We start from the raw sequence: 16,102 nt of genomic DNA, 5'->3' as shown, positions 1-16,102 counted from the left end.
CACTACCAATTCAAGGCCCTGCCATTCGGGCTGAAGTCGGCTCCCAGGGTGTTTACCAAGTGCCTCGCACCAGTGGCGGCGCGGCTGCGCCTGCCAGGATACACGTCTACCCCTACCTGGACGATTGGCTCATCCGGGCAAGGACAAGAGAACTCGCTGTCGAACACACAACGGAGACCGTCCAACTTCTCACGGACCTGGGATTCTCCATCAACTACTCGAAATCCCACCTGGTCCTGTCGCAGGTCGCACTGTTTCTGGGAGCCAAGCTCAATACAGTGGCGCGATTGGCCTCGCCGTCAGAGGAAAGGACGAAGGCCATCTTGGACAAGGTGCAGCGCCTGCTGGCCTCGGACGTGGCCAGGGTGAGATCCATCAAGTCCCTGCTAGGAATGATGTCCTCATGCATCTACCTGGTGCGCCTGTGCAGACTACGGATGCATCCTCTACAAGAGTTCCTCTACGCCCATTGGATACAAGCGACGGGCAGCTTAGAAGACAGGATCCCGCTCAACGAGGCTTTCCGGCAAGCGATCCGTTGGTGGGGCACCCGTGCGCATCTCACGGCGGGCAAGGACTTTCAGACCCTGATACATCAGGAGACAGTGATGACGGACACCTCCCTGGAGGGTTGGGGAGCGCACATCGGAGATCTGCACACGAGAGGCCTTTGGCTCCCGGAGGAGAGGTCTCTCCACATCAACATCCTGGAGCTCCGAGCAGTGTTCTGGGCCCTCAGGTCGTTTCTCCCGTCCCTCAAGGGCAAGGTGGTGAGGATCTTCACCGACAACACCACCACAATGTTCTACATCCGGAAGCAGGGAGGCACCAGATCCCCTGCCCTGTCCAAGGAGGCCCAGGATCTGTGGCACTGGGCCGTCGCCCAGGGGATGTTTCTGGTGCCCTTCCATCTAGCAGGAATAAAGAACGTCATCACCGACTCACTCAGCAGTTAGCTGCGCTCGTGCCACGAGTGGGAGTTGCGTCAGGATCAAGTGGACCGACTTTTCCAACGATGGGGCAAACCCCAGATCGACCTGTTTGCGACGGCGACAAACTCCAAGTGCCAGAGGTTCCCCAGCTGAGGAGCATGGGCGATGCTTTCTCGTTCCCATGGGACGGCCTGTTCCTGTATGCGTTCCCTCCGTTGTCGTTGCTGTTCTGACTCATCAACCAACTCAAGAGGTCCCGGTGCAGAATGATCCTCGTCGCACCCGCGTGGCTGAGACAGATCGGGTTCCCGGACCTTCTGGACTTGTCAGCGTCCCCCCCAGTCAGATTGTCGACAGACGCAGATCTTCTCTCCAGAGAAGGAGGTGCCATCATCCATCACGACCCGGAGTTGCTGAACTTGCAGGTTTGGAGGGTACGATATCCCAGCGGACTGCAAGGAGGTGCTTGCAAAGGCCAGGGCGTCCTCAACTCTCAAGTGCTATGGACACAAATGGAAGAGGTTCTCTGTCTGGTGCCGTGCACAGAAGATTGCGAATTACGGCCCCTCAAGTGCTGCCGTACCTGCTGTCGCTGACCAAGGCGGGGCTAGCTCACACTTCTATCAAGATCCATCTTGCAGCGATTTCCCGTCACACCAGAACACACCAGGACGGGACGGTCATCCCTGTGGTCTCATCGTCTGGTGAAGGAATTTATAAAGGGACTGTTCCCATCATTCCCACCGGTGAAGGCTGCGGCCCCGGCGTGGGAGCTCAACGTGGTGCTGACTAGGCTCATGGGGCCGCCATTCGAGCCTCTGCATTCGGCACTGTTGAAATTTCTGTCGTGGAAAACAGCGTTCCTTGTGGCCATCACCTCCGAACGACGAGTGGGAGAGATCCAGGCCCTATTCTGCAAGCCTCCATACTTGACTTTCCACGAGACGAGGGTGGTGCTGAGGACGCAACCCTCCTTCATGCCCAAGGTGCCGTCGGACTCCCACCTCAACAAGCCCTTGGTGTTGCCAATTTTCTTCCTGTCGCCTTCATCGCTGGCCGAGAGGACTTTGCACTCGCTGGATGTAGCTACAGCGCTGAAGTTCTACGTGGACTGCACAAAGAGTCTTCGGATGACATCACAGCTTTTTGTGAACTTTGGACCTGTGAATCAAGGGAAGGCCCTCTCGAAGGCTTCCATTTCCAGATGGCTCTCCGGCTGCATCATGCACTGTCATCGGTTGGCAAACCGACCGTTGCCCGGCCGTCCGAGAGCCCATTCGACCAGAGTGATCGCTGCTACTACAGCGTTCTTGTCTGGTGTGCCCCTGCTGGACATCTGCAGGGCTGCTAAGTGGAGGGCGACGCACACCTTCATGAAATTCTACTGCGTCGGCCGGGATTCCAGGGAGGAGTCCAGAGTCGGCCAAGTAGTGCTGCGCAACCTGTTCGCCTGAAGGTGGGCCCGGTGAGGAGGTAAGAGTTTCTTAATGTTGAGTTTATGTAATGCTTAATGTTGAGCCTTTGCCACCTCCCGTGGTTGTGCATGTGTGTACTGCTATGTATTCATATATTCATGAGCATGTGAATCCATGCCAGACCCCATGCTGGAGAAGGAACAAGTTACTTACCTGTAACTGTTGTTCTCCAGCATGGGTCTGGCATGGATTCACATGCGAACACTCCCTCCTTCCCCTCTGCGGCTCTTCACTTGGTCATACTGCCACTTTACGTGCTACCAAATCTGAGGATGGCTGCCAGGGGCGGGGCTTAGGGAGAGGGCAGTCATTGGCTGGGGGCAGTATGACCCAGAGACCAGTGATTGGTTACTACTAAGAAAGATAGATCAGACACGAAACTGATACTGATTTTTTCTTTACTGAGGATTCCCAGCCTGACGACGGGGAATATTCATGAGCATGTGAATCCATGCCAGACCCATGCTGGAGAACAAAAGTTACAGGTAAGTAACTTGTTCCTTTTGCTGAAAGCCCAAAATTTGCATTGAAAAAGGGAATATTTCACCTTTAAAATGATGCAGCTTTGATTCTATTTGTCCTTGTTCTTCATCAAACTACCTTTATAAAAAAAAAAGACCCTGTCATGCCCAGCCATATTCACACTGTGCTCCATCAGAAAAGAGCCTTATTCCTGAAAGACAGGCTGCGCCAGCCAAACCTGAGAAAATCAACAAAAGCTTTCCTTCAGCTACATGGTAAACGCTTACATTTTGCTACAAAATGTCAAAAATCTCTGCTTGAATAGATAATCACAGCTTTCTGTGCACATGTCAATTTCATGACGACTTTTGCCTTGTACAGACTGTTGCGTAAAATAAGCTGTCTACACCTCTCGAACAATATTGGAAAGTAGATGGAAGAGAAATCCCACCAACATTTACCATGTGTCAAAAGAGGCTTGTGCAAACCAGAAAAAAAAATTGCATGTTTTAATAAGTGCAATGTTGAACGAAAGCTTGTCCGTGCCTAGCAATGTAAAGGAGTTTGTTGCTGGGGAAACATATGGGCTGTTTATTCAACAGGCTTGTTTTGATTCAGGATAAAATAAAAGAAAAATAAAACTGTTAAACTGCATGAGCTAAGGCTTCCCCCAAAAAGGAACCACCATAAACCTCCAGGACACCAAAGTGATAATTGCTAGGTTGGAAAACTCTGACTGACCAAGACAAAGAAACTTCACATAATAATCAGACTTGGGTCTGGGTTGAGCCATCTTACAATGGAACTTCCAGGACACGGATGTGCGAAGTGAAAAATAACACCTACTCGGGACTTCTACAGGAAGCTTCAAAGGAAATCTCTGTGACAACCCTGGATTGAGGGGGTATCTAGGAAGCTATGCCCATAAATGGGAAACAATACTGAACATTTGTTTCCAAAGACCTTTTATAAATAAAATGTGTAAGACTTTTATCTTTACCACAGGACTTTGCAAATATGTGAAAAGTTAACAATTTAAATGTGCTTTTATGGGCTTTCATTTAAGATGTCATAGACTTCACTGACACATGGGGAATAGAAATGGCAGAGAATTGGGTATTATAAGGAAAGTATCCATGATGCCATTGCGAATTTTAATACTTACATACCTAATGATAATCCAGACCCATGTATAAAGTTATAGAATTTTAAGTAATATAATTCTCACTGAAAAGCGCGAAAAACTGGTAGAAGGGCGAAACAAGGTCCCTTCAACCGTGAGGATTGGACTGCTATGCTCTACCTACAATATGTAATCTGCCCATGTGATTGGTTAAAGTGCCACAAATGTATAAATGTATAAATTAGGTTATGACTGTTTTTTGGCAAAAAGGACTGTGGGATGGCTTTTTACCTCATAAAATGCAACCTCATAAACTGGGACTCCTCCTCGAGGAGGCAACCAACATTGATTGTCCTATCCGCTTATTGGAAGTAGGCCTTGCTCAGTTCTGCCCACCAATAATTCTGTGATATCACCATGCTCTGTAAATAAGAGTGGTTGACAGAGCTCCAGACACACACTCTCCTGAATTTGCAGCGCCTGCGTTCCTGATCTTCCACATTCATCCTGCCAGACTCCAGATTTTACTACAATGCCAAAGCATAGCTGACTCTACTCTAGCAAATGCCTAAATTAAGAAAATCCCACTAATATCCCATTAAAAAGGGGAAAGGCTGTGGTACCTTAGCATCCTGAGACCAGACTGGCTTGTCCACTACCTGTGCCATCCAGTGACCCGAATTGCCCAGCTGCACTTGCCACCCGGTGACCAGACCTTTGCCCAGCTGTCTTTTGCCAGGAGAGTACGCTTCCTGGTGACCCGAGTGGTGCAGTGACCAGAACCCTGTTGACTGTTCTAAAATTCCCAAACCCAAGCGTGGACTGTGAGTATCCCACATCCCATAACACATAGTCTACCCCATCTTGACCCATTTGTCTTTGTTCCACTCTCTAAGCAACCCAATCCATATCCTGATAACGTGTCCAACTGTCAGAATTCTCTTTGCCTTTTGTCCTTGATCTCCAAGCGTTAGCGTCACTTTTCTCTTAATTTCTGTCTTGCATAGATCATAAGTCATTCGCGATATTGGGCCTCATTACGACCCAGCCGGTATGGAAAGAACGGTGGTGGTAAAAACGCTGCCACCGTTCTTTCCAGACCGGCTGATTAAGAGTCCTGCAGGCGGGAAGTGTCACTCCCGTCAGGTCTGACCTGGCGGGTTTAACACCACCCGCCTGCAGGCGGACATGGAAACACTGGCTCTGTCATAGACGGAACCAGTCGTTCCATTCTTCCCATCCCCATGGAGTCCATTGGGGCTCCATGGGAATGGGGATTTACACAATTCCGCCTCTGGAATTCCTGGGTCACCGGGGTCGTAATGCCCCGGTGATTCCGGGAATCACAGAGGCGGAATGGTAATACGGGTCCGGCGGTAACCTGCCAGTTTTTCCAGCTCGGTTACCGCCTGACTCGTTATGAGGCCCATTGTGTTTAAATAAATGAATTTTCCCTAAAGAAAAGGGGTACACTGCGTGAAGGGTTACAACTGCAGCGTAACTTTTAAATTCACGGGTGGCGTTCCTCTTTTCTTAGCCATTGAATCTAGTTTAAGTAAAATTTGTCCTTCATTTTAAAACCGATTTTCTCTTTTTTACTGCTATATTTTCCTAAAAACGAACCTCACTCTACCTTCCAAATCTCTCTCAATTCTCCAGCTAGAGACCTATTTTCACCTGTATATTGTCCCTGTGATATATATCTATCCCTCAGCCCAGAAGCTGCATTGAGAATTCAAGTATTTCACCCTCTTTTCCTCAAATTCGTTTGTGTCATTTTAAACAGGAATTAAGAAAATTGCAACTTTCCAACGTGTCATTCGGCTGCAGCATGTTTTAAATTTCCACTTGTTTTTGAATGGTATGCTTCTTGTTGACCCCTTGCCTTGTGATTGCTAGGGTTTACTGTTGTCTTGAGAAGTCATATTTGTCTCAAAGATTTAACCGCAGATTCATTAATTATTTGTCAATTTCCGGGTGTCATTTCATGCTATTACAAAGGGTTTAAAATCCGTTTTCCCCTCTTATTTTGTGAGGGAAGGTTGGATTTGGATTCTGTTCGCTGCCTTTCATCCCTGACTACCTATTTGTGGGTTGAGGGAACATTGCAGGGGAAACCTTAACTTGTTATCTATCCTAATTCAAAAGGTGCTCGTATTCAATTGTGCTTTGGATATGTTCATATAGAAGGTTAAATAAGTGTAGTTTAGTAGTTTTATTGTAATTATCACCCCATTGGTGATTGCTGCCCAATATTACAATTTGTGTTATTTTTGTGAATTCTAAAAATAAATAAGTATTGTATTTTCACCAACTGGCCTGGTTCATGGTCCATTGTGACCCGGGCTATTTGTAAAGGGGGTGTGAGACGGGTTGGGTATCGGCTCAATTTGAATTAATTGAAATTAAAGAAAAAGCATTCCTATTGAGCACCACATCCCAGGCCAAGACCAAGTGTCCTGGTCCACAGTGTGACGCTGATTGGAATCCTTAACACTGTACAAAGTTTCATTGTCGGGACGTTGAGGTGGTCTCACTGGTCAGGAATAAAGCCCCTTCTTTATTGAAATGGGCATTAGACCTAGACCAAATGGGAAAACCTAGGAAGGGGGATTCTGTGAATGTAAATAAACCCATCACGGCGTGTAACAACGGTATGATGAAGCCGTATGGTAAAAACAAGCAGGAGTCTTAATCACATTGGGAATGGTTACTATCTTTCCATTCGATTCCAGTAAATAGTTCCTAGCACATTATTCATTATCAATTCATGGAACGCAACGGGTCACAGGCACCTATTTGCAACAATCAGATATGATCCTTATTCAGGAAACCTGGTTGTCTAATGTAGTTCATTTTGATGGTTTCCAAAGTTTTTCTAACCCTGCAAAAAAAGGGATTAAAGGTAGACCATATGGAGGTTTACTAACGCTAACTGCAAATCGGTATAATGCCTATGAAGTAAAAGTTGGTTCCCAATGTCCTAACGTCGTCCTAGTAATGGCTGAGTTTTCTGCCAGGTCTAGCATCTTGCTGATAAACATCTATGAGCCAACCAAAGCAAACACTGATGATATTCAGGATAAAATACTTGAATAATTACCACTCAGGGTATAATGCAGGGTGCTACTGAAATATTAATTGGGGTGGGGGGTTTAAATGCTAGAAGTATTTGGCTAATAACAATGGGACATTTGGTGGGTTAGAAAGGAGAATCAAAGATGAAAAGTACAAGCAAAGGGCTACCAAATAGTTAGACTTTTTTGGGATGTTCAATGTAACTATTACCAATGGTACTATACACGGGGACATGCCTCCTTCGGTAATGGGGAATGGGTGAGACTGTGGCCATTATTGATTACATTTGCATGTCCGAACAACTGTACCAGACAATTCATTTTATGACCATAAGACTTACCTAGTTCAGCGAGCACGGAATAGTGACACTTGAGATATCTAATAATTAATGTCAAGACAAGAACTGAGGGAAGATGAGCAATATTATAGTGAGTAGTGGAAAGAACAGAGTAAGATGGTCGGATCAAAATGTAGTGGCCATAACAAGGTATATAGCCCTATTGGGTAGTGGTTATAAATCATACGACTCCCCAATTAAAATTGTGGATTGGATAGGTTTGATCACAAAATTATTCATGCCCAGCAATAGTCCCTATAGAACCAAAGATGTTATTGCCCACATCCACCCATAGGAAAATGATATATAAATGGCAAAGTGGCTGTTAAGACAAGAGATTCGAAATATTGATAGAAAAAAACATGGACGTTGGAGAAATGAGCCAGACCATAAAGATAACTAAAAATTGATATAAGGTTTGGGTTGAATCTTATCATAGATCTGTAAAAGTTCAAGCCTGGCAACAAATATATCACTCCTTGAGGAAAAAGGACACTAAACATTTGTGGTATACATTTAATAAAAGGCCTAGCCTTTTTGACAAGGCATTGCTGAATGTTATACCTGCTAAAACTGGGAGGCCTCTATTTTAGATAAGTTTAAGGTGGGCCATTGGCCGGTGGAAGTGGGTGAAGGCAGGCTGCATTTGGAGGTTGCTTACGTGGCTATCTTAGCCCTAATTAAGAAATTGAAACGGTCCCGTGCCCCGAGCCAGGACGGGGTCTGTAATTTGGTTATGCTGGCAAACCCTGAGCTATGGACCGACATACTGAAAACCCTCTTTGATCGAGTAATAATCACAGGACAGTTGCCATTATCCTGGTGCTTATCTTATCTAGTCCCAGTAAATAAGCAAGGGAGGTGAGCGGATCACAAAAATGATAGTCTCTTATCCTTATGTGATGGACCTGGGAAGAAAAAAGCGTCCGTGCCCCTCTATATATTATATATCCAAATGGCTAGTGCTTTCGACACAATCAATCGTGAGGAACTATGGGTCAAATTTAAAAAGATGGTAATGCCAAGCTATCTTCTTTATGCATATCAACTATTGCATCAGGGGACTAAGTCGCAGGTGAGGTTGAATTGTGCCGGGCACATGACCTCCCCTGTTCACGTAGAGAGGGGGGTTAAGCAGGGGTGTGTCCTGTCTCCGGTCCTGTTCAACCTCTACCTGGCAGATCTCGATGAACGCATTACTAGTGAGGATAGCTGTGTTCCTAGGTTGGGAATAGAGAGGATACCTTATCTGGCATACGCAGACGATCTGGCCATCTTCGATGCAACATATGTTGGCTTGAAGAAATGTTCAATTAAGATGGGATATGCTACAGATAATGACCAAACGATTAACTATGACAAGTCGAAAATGATGAATTTTGGCAAAATAAAAGTTTAAAAAAGGGACCTGCAGGTGGAAGACGAGATGATTGAAAACATGGCGTCCTATAAATGCTTGGGATATGATATTGATGTGAAACGTAATGAACATGGGTTACTTAAACCTCGCCATGCAAAAGCTATATCATGTTAAAAAATGTTGTGTATAATAATCTTGTCTTTAATGCTATGTGTATTGTTGCTTTGTATCACCAATAGTTCACAACTGCGGTTACATTTGCCTTAGAATGTTAATTTGTTAACTTTGAAAGATGGGCAGATGGTTTATAGGACTGATCCAGCGCAGAATCTTGGGCCTATCGAGTGCTACTCCAAGGCAGGCAAATTGAGCTGGGATTGACTTAAATACATTGATACAAATCAAAAGAGGGATGTTATTTTTAAATACCTTGTATGCAGAGCTGGATACGATTCTCTTATTGTTAAAAAAAGAAAATGTTAGAGGGACAATGTACAAGTCTAATACATTCAAGCTCAAGAACAAAGAATTTTTTAGAGAAATTGCTTGGGTTCAGAATTGGGACAATGGATTGGGGGTATTAAGAGTATTTTTTTTTAAAGTGGCATTGCATGGGACAGGGTATGCAACCATGACCACCACATTGGCAGGTTAAAATCAATGCAGTATTTTTCGAAATTATATTTTACTTATATGTGCCCGCAAAAATACATCTATCAATTTCCTGACCTTACATATCGGAGAGTCTTCATGCTGATTAGGTTGAATAAGTTGCCAGTTTTGGCTAATACTGGAGCGTGGTTGAAAATAGCCAGGTAAAAGAGAATACATAGATGCGTAAATCAATGTCTGAAGTTGAAACCCTAAGGCCGGTTGTCAGGGAATGAGAAAACATTACTTCAGATTTTATAGACATTTAGATACTGGTTTCAAAGAGGTGGAAAATGAACAGTTTTGGCTAAATTGAATGGTGGTGCGAAGCCTTAAGCGAGCCATCGCTTTGATGCAGTCCTGGTTTGCTTTCGAGAAAGAGAAATTAATAAGAGAGGAATAATATCTAAAACTATTCCTATCCCAATATAAGTTCTTGTGGCTGGTAATAAGGAACGAAATGAATTGAAATTAAATTTATGGTTTTAATATTATGAAAAATGTGTTTAATGAAATGTAATGTATGAATGTATGTATGAATTTATAGTGCATAATGTTAAACATATTGTGAAAAGTTCAATAAACTGCAACACAATAAACACATTTTAAAAAAGAATAGCACAAATTCTACCATTTCATGGTTTGTTGGTGCTTCAGGATCAGCTAGAAATGGGCAGCAGACTAAGCAGAGAAACATTGTTGTGTTTCAATGTTGATGTGTGCAGATATAAAAAGATAGGGATCTCTGTGGTGTGTGTGTTTTAGATATTTTGTGAGATTTCTCTATCAGTGGTTAATGTGCATTCCAGGTTGATAATAGAAGTTTTTACTGTGGGGTTTTCAGGAGAGTGAGGAGAGTTGTGCTGGGTTATCTTCAGTGGATTAGTCTGCTGTTTAATGAAATTTAGTGTAGAAATGCATTGTTGGGTGGTGTACCTTCCATTGTGTCAATCTGTGTTTCGGTGCTGGGGTTTTCAAGATTTGTTATCGGTCATGGTGAGACTTAGAATGATTTAGAGGTGGTTATTGTTACCATATCTCACGTAGCAGACCATCGAATAACAACTGGGAACAACTTTTGTCACTTTTGGAAACATCACACTTGGTCACCTTTATGTGTTTATATTGATGCAGAGTACTGTTTTCCAGCTTCAATATCTTGTTGTGCCCTGTTACCTGATGTACGGCTAAGTCATGAAACGTCAGGGGATGCAATGGCTTGGCACATATTAAGGACCCCCAATTTGTAATCAGTTGCCATGAGACTCAAACTGAACTAGATACTGACAAATCCAAAGACCCACCACATTGCAACCACAACATTAGCCTGCTGGCAGCTACCAGTGAAAAAGTGCATTTTGTATTTAAATACCATCATGTTTTTGGGTAATGTCACTGGCCCAATGTGCTCCAAATTCCACCATTTGCGGGGCCCAGGAGGACAGCCAAGGGCAGCGAGTTTGTCTTGTAAGTAAGACAAGGCAGAGCAACAAAGGTTCGAATCCCAGTCCTGCGCTCAGATGCTGGTCTCCGGTTAGAGGCTCATCTCTGGTATTGAGCGCGTTATAAATATTCATTAATTAATTTGCCACTAGTTCCCACAAACATTCCTTGGGTTTGTGGGAGAATGGGAAATGGACTCCACACAAGTTAGTTTTCCCCACAAAGATACTGAATGTAACCCCTCTCCCAACATTTGATGTGTTATCCCTCTCCCCTCGAGGTTTGGGTCTTCTTGCACCCCTGAAGACTGATGAGAGGAAAGGGCACAGAGACATCCCTTCTCAACAGTCCAGATCATGGCATCAATGAACATCACGGCCTCTAACTTACTCCCACTATTGCAACCCGTCTTGGCAACACAAACCTCGGACAACTTTGACCCAACTAAAATGACTAAACAATACGACACACTGTGCACAGCCATAAACAAAATAGCTCCTCTGGCTTTACGCAAAGCCAAACAAAGTGCCTACCTTAATGGATGGTTTACCCCCACACTGAAAGCTCTCAGAAAGACTAAATAAAAAAGCGGAATCTCTCTGGAAGAAATCGCTAACAGTAGTAAACAAAAATTATTTTTACAGTATCGCCAGGGAATACAAGCAACAAGTGCTCCTTACTAAAAGTAAATTATATAATGACAGAATCTCTAAAGCAGGCTCAAATACAAAGGAACTGTTCTTTATCCTGAGAGAATTAGAAACCCCGACCCCACTAGTGGAAAGCTGCAACAAAGACGCAAGCTGGTGTGAGAACATTCAAAACGGCCTCCAAGACAAAATCGCTCGACTCCAATCCATAATTGAAGCAAAAAAGAACAGTCTAGCCAAACTTTCCGATCCTCCTAGCTACCTCAAACTCCTCTACCATCAAGGAAATGCCTCACTTGGAATTCACGCAGGTCATTAATTCTGAAGCCCTCCAAATGATTTCAAGTCTAAAAGCATCAAGGTGCCAAGGTGATCCCTGCCCACCAACAGTCATTAAAGACTGCGCACCCCAACTCTCTCCTTTCATCACCAATCTCATTAACGCCTCTTTCAAAAACAACTGCGTCCCCACAGACCTAAAAAACGCCTGGGTACTACCCTTACTCAAAAAACCCACACTCAACCCAAACATTCCTACGAATTACCACCCAATAACAACAGTACCATTTCTCTTGAAAATTCTAGACAGAGTAGCATACCTTCAAATACAGAAATACCTTGAAGACAATAACATACTTGGGCTATGTCAATCGGGATTTCGCCCGAGACATGGTACGGAAACATCACTCCTGGACAAAGGGACGAGCTGAGGGATAAAGCGAAGCTAGCCCTTCATCTTCTCCTAGACCTATCAGGCGCTTTTGATTTGGTGGACCACAACATCCTGTGTAAACACCTGGCCTCAGCAGCACAGTTCTCCCCCAATGCCACCCTTATGGATAAAATAATTCCTTAGTGACAGAACTATGAAAGTCTTCTCCCCAAAAGCGGAAGCACCACCCACCATAGTCTCATGTGGAGTACCCCAAGGCTCGTGTGTATCCCCCACTTTGTACAATATTTTTACAAAGCCGCTATTTGACCGTCTTGACGACCTGGGTGTTACCTACACTAACTATGCAGATGACTCCCAGATCCTCATACCGATATCCGGGGACACCGACACAGCCACATTCAATGCCATAAACCTTACCATTCAAACCTGGATGGCGCACCACAGGTTATGCTTGAATGACAAGACCAAGCTTAATGTTGCTTTCAATTCCTTTGCCATTGATGGCAAAACCATTAAAGTCTCTAACTAGGTAAAAACACTAGGTTTCTACCTAGACTCGTCTCTCACTCTCACAAAACAAGTTAATGCCACAACATAAGCCACAACCTACACCTGCAAACTCATTAACGTATGCAGACAATTCCTCTCCCCTGACAGTTGTATTACGCTAGCCAGAGCCCTAGTCCTGACACAACTTGATTACTGTAACGCCTTATATGCCGGCACCAAGATCCAAAATATCCGCAAGCTCCAGGTCCTTCAAAATAATGCACTCAGAGCTGCACTCAACATCCCAAGATCAGCTCATATCTCATCAATAAGACATAAGCTCCACTGGCTGCCGGTACATGAATGGATCATGTTCAAATCACTCACCTTAACACACAAATGTAGTCACTGAATGGCCCCCACTTACCTGTCAGACAAAATCACAATGACACATCGCGCAAGACTGACTCCAAAAAGCAGGTGGTAGGAGCTTCCCTACAATTGCCAGCAAACAATGGAACTCACTGCCGATCCCACTCAGAGTACAAGAATCCTTCTGGATTTTCCGTAGACAACTCGAAACGCACCTCTTTACTCAAAGCCTGGTTAACTAACTCACAATATCCACGTCCGCAGCTTACTCCTTTCTCTCATGACCCTGCGACAGCCCCCCACTAATTTGGCTGTACTGTAACCTATCTCTTCTGCAACACCTGAAAATGTAACCTATCTCCTCTGTAAGAAAGCGCACAGATGCCTCTGGGCTTGGCACGCTATATAAGCTTCAAAATAAATAAATGTCTAATTTTCATTCAACCTGCCCATTTAGGTAAACAGTGCAGTGCCAAAAGAGCGGGGGGCATAAACTGCTAGAAATGTGTGACAAAACAAACATGCCCTCCATGACTTGTTCAGTGACATTTTCTGTCGGTCTCTGCACTGTTGGCAGATTGACTAGTGCACGTCTAAAATGATTGGTGCAACCTATGTTGTATTGCAAAAACTGCCTATGGATTAATTTGAAGTCAGACAATGTTGGGAGAATGCCAAGCCTTGATTAGAACCTTGCTCAATTTATTCGGAAACTAGCAACTTCACTGCCAGAGTGCTTCTCCCCCACCTCCTCTCTAATCAATGTGACGTAATGTAGCACATTATTTTCCTATTTTCAGTTTATATTTAAGCATTCACACATCTTGCAAATAAGAAAATGTTGTACAAGAAGCTAAAGTGAGGTGGTCAAATCAAAAAATTCTGTTCAAGTAGAAGGCAGGATTAGAATCCATATTTTCTGCGTCCAAACGTATACACTTTAACCAGTAGACCACTCCCACCCCCTTCCCTTGGCCAGTCATTTTGGCTCTGTATAAAGCCTATTATACTGGTGGTTAAGCACTCCCATATTTTGCAGATAAGCAAACAGAAGGAAAAGAAGAAAAAAGTGAATTGCTGGAGAACCCAATTGTGACCCATTTAGGAAGCCAGGATTATAAATCGGAACTTCTCGTTTAAAGATGGCAACTTTTACAGTAGACCTCTTACTTTCCTTTCCAATCCTCACCTCAACTTGGCTTTTCCCTTTGATCCCTTTCATGTGCCCATTGTCAAGAGCGCTGCGCTGTGTAGACGTATGATGGATATGTGCCTGTGGCAGTATGGGTATAAACTGCTGTGATGTGTGCACAAACTGGGGACTGCATGGAAAGTAGAGGGTGGAACGGTGGGTGTGTGCCCCTGGGAGTGTAGCTAGAGAGTGGTGTTATTCCTCGGTGCTTTGGAAGAATGTGTCTTTGGAACTCTTTGGGTGTTTAGAGAGTGGATATGTGCCTGTTGTGGTTAATCCAATCTGAGTGTCTTTTTCGACTTTTGCTTGGTGACATTTACTCCCAATATGGTCCAATTTCATTATTGTGCTGTAAGGGGCAGTGATGCAGGTTTCTTTTGGATAATGCAATTGAGAAAAAAATACTTGAAATTCAGAGTTTGGTTCTTAATTTAAAAAAAGAATCTTAGTACAGAAACTTCCTCAAACAGATTTAAAATGGTTACCCAATTACTTATTAACCACTAGTATGTTTCAAAGTGGGAACCCTTTTGCGGTAAGCCATGGCTTGTGGCAGAGTTTGTTTGCCAAATGATTTTGCAGGGCTGGTGCCATTAATGTTACAGTGAAGTCCCACCTGCAGATAGTAGCCTTTTGCGGTGCAACACTTGTTTTCAGTGCACTCCGAAAGGTAATTAACGTAATCCTTTTATTTTTTTTCCAAACAGAACAAACCTATGGAGCTGGCATCTATTTCAGCAAATCTATCAAAGGTCTTGATGTGAAGAGTGCGCAGAAGTCCACGACAGACAGATATATTTACATCTTCCAGGCCGAAGTAGTAACTGGCAACACCACCAAAGGAAAGGAGTTTTATATAATGCCCCCACCAATTGGTTCAGATTGTATGGATATGTACGACAGTGTTGTAGATTACATTTCCATTCCAGAAACATTTGTCATTTTTAATAGCAGTCAGGCTCTTCCACAGTTCTTGTTCACTTGTGAAATAAGTGAGAAATCCTATATCTAACTTCTTAATTACTCCATAGTTTTGATAAGTAAATTCAAAACTACACTTTGGAAGTCTTTGAACTAAAATACATAGTTTGGGGCTGCCTATCTATGTATTTTCTATAATAAATCGTGCCTTATCTGGTCTATTGTGAACAATTATATACCCCAGTGTTTTATGTTTGCGAACTGCAGTCAAAATAATTATGAGAAGTAGGCACAAGAAGAATAAATGCATGCACTAAATCTAAACCTTTTGATTTTATGTCATTAAGAATTTACTATTTTACTTTAGGATTATGTTCAAGCCTGTTGCCTCTTAGCATGGTGTAATTCTTACAAACAGCGGCACCATGTGCTGGGAGCTTAAAACAAGCATAGGTAAACCCAACCAGTCTATGTTAATATAGGGATAAGTTACTCTTTGCAACTCCCCTCTTCCCCCCACCAGGAGGACTCTGGCTCATCCCTCTACCTTTCCAAAGCCAGGACTACTGGCTTTGACAGTGCTTTTTATTGCAGGTTTTCCGTTTAGAGAATTCCCAATTCTTCCACTTCATAGCTGCTAGAGTACAAGGCTTCCTCTTGGCTCTGCAGCCTTATTTGAGTTTTAATTAAATTCTCTGATCAGCTCCCAACATCGGAACTGTCAAGTTTCCCCAATTCCAAGAGTGTGAAAGGTACCCAGTCCTTTTTGTTCTTGGAAGTCTTGGACTTGTAGTTTTGTGGTTTCCATTTTAATTTAATATGTAACATTACAAATCCCATAACTCCATGAAAAAACAGGACTCTGGGCTTTCGCGGAAATAGAATGATGAAGCTTGAGCACTCTGTATCATGCATGTTCTAGATCTCATTTGTACATGAAG

General features: G+C 43.7%; 1 protein-coding gene across 3 annotated transcripts in view; it reads left to right on the top strand.

Moving 5' to 3' along the window:
- The window catches only part of LOC138489062 (protein mono-ADP-ribosyltransferase PARP9-like), a 994,505-nt gene extending 979,020 nt beyond the window's left edge, over positions 1 to 15,485 (top strand). For all 3 annotated transcript variants that reach the window (XM_069616626.1, XM_069616625.1, XM_069616624.1), the window contains one exon: positions 14,948 to 15,485. In XM_069616626.1, coding sequence (XP_069472727.1) covers positions 14,948 to 15,252 — 305 coding nt within the window. In that variant the 3' untranslated portion in view covers positions 15,253 to 15,485. The remainder of the gene's footprint in view (positions 1 to 14,947) is intronic.
- Positions 15,486 to 16,102: the final 617 nt, after the last annotated feature.

This window comes from Ambystoma mexicanum, chromosome 9 (genome assembly GCF_040938575.1).
Source record: "Ambystoma mexicanum isolate Mex_15411 chromosome 9, UKY_AmexF1_1, whole genome shotgun sequence".
Classification (NCBI taxonomy): domain Eukaryota; kingdom Metazoa; phylum Chordata; class Amphibia; order Caudata; family Ambystomatidae; genus Ambystoma; species Ambystoma mexicanum.
The sequence above is the reverse complement of the archived record's forward strand: the minus strand, read 5'-3'. Positions and strand labels throughout refer to the sequence as shown.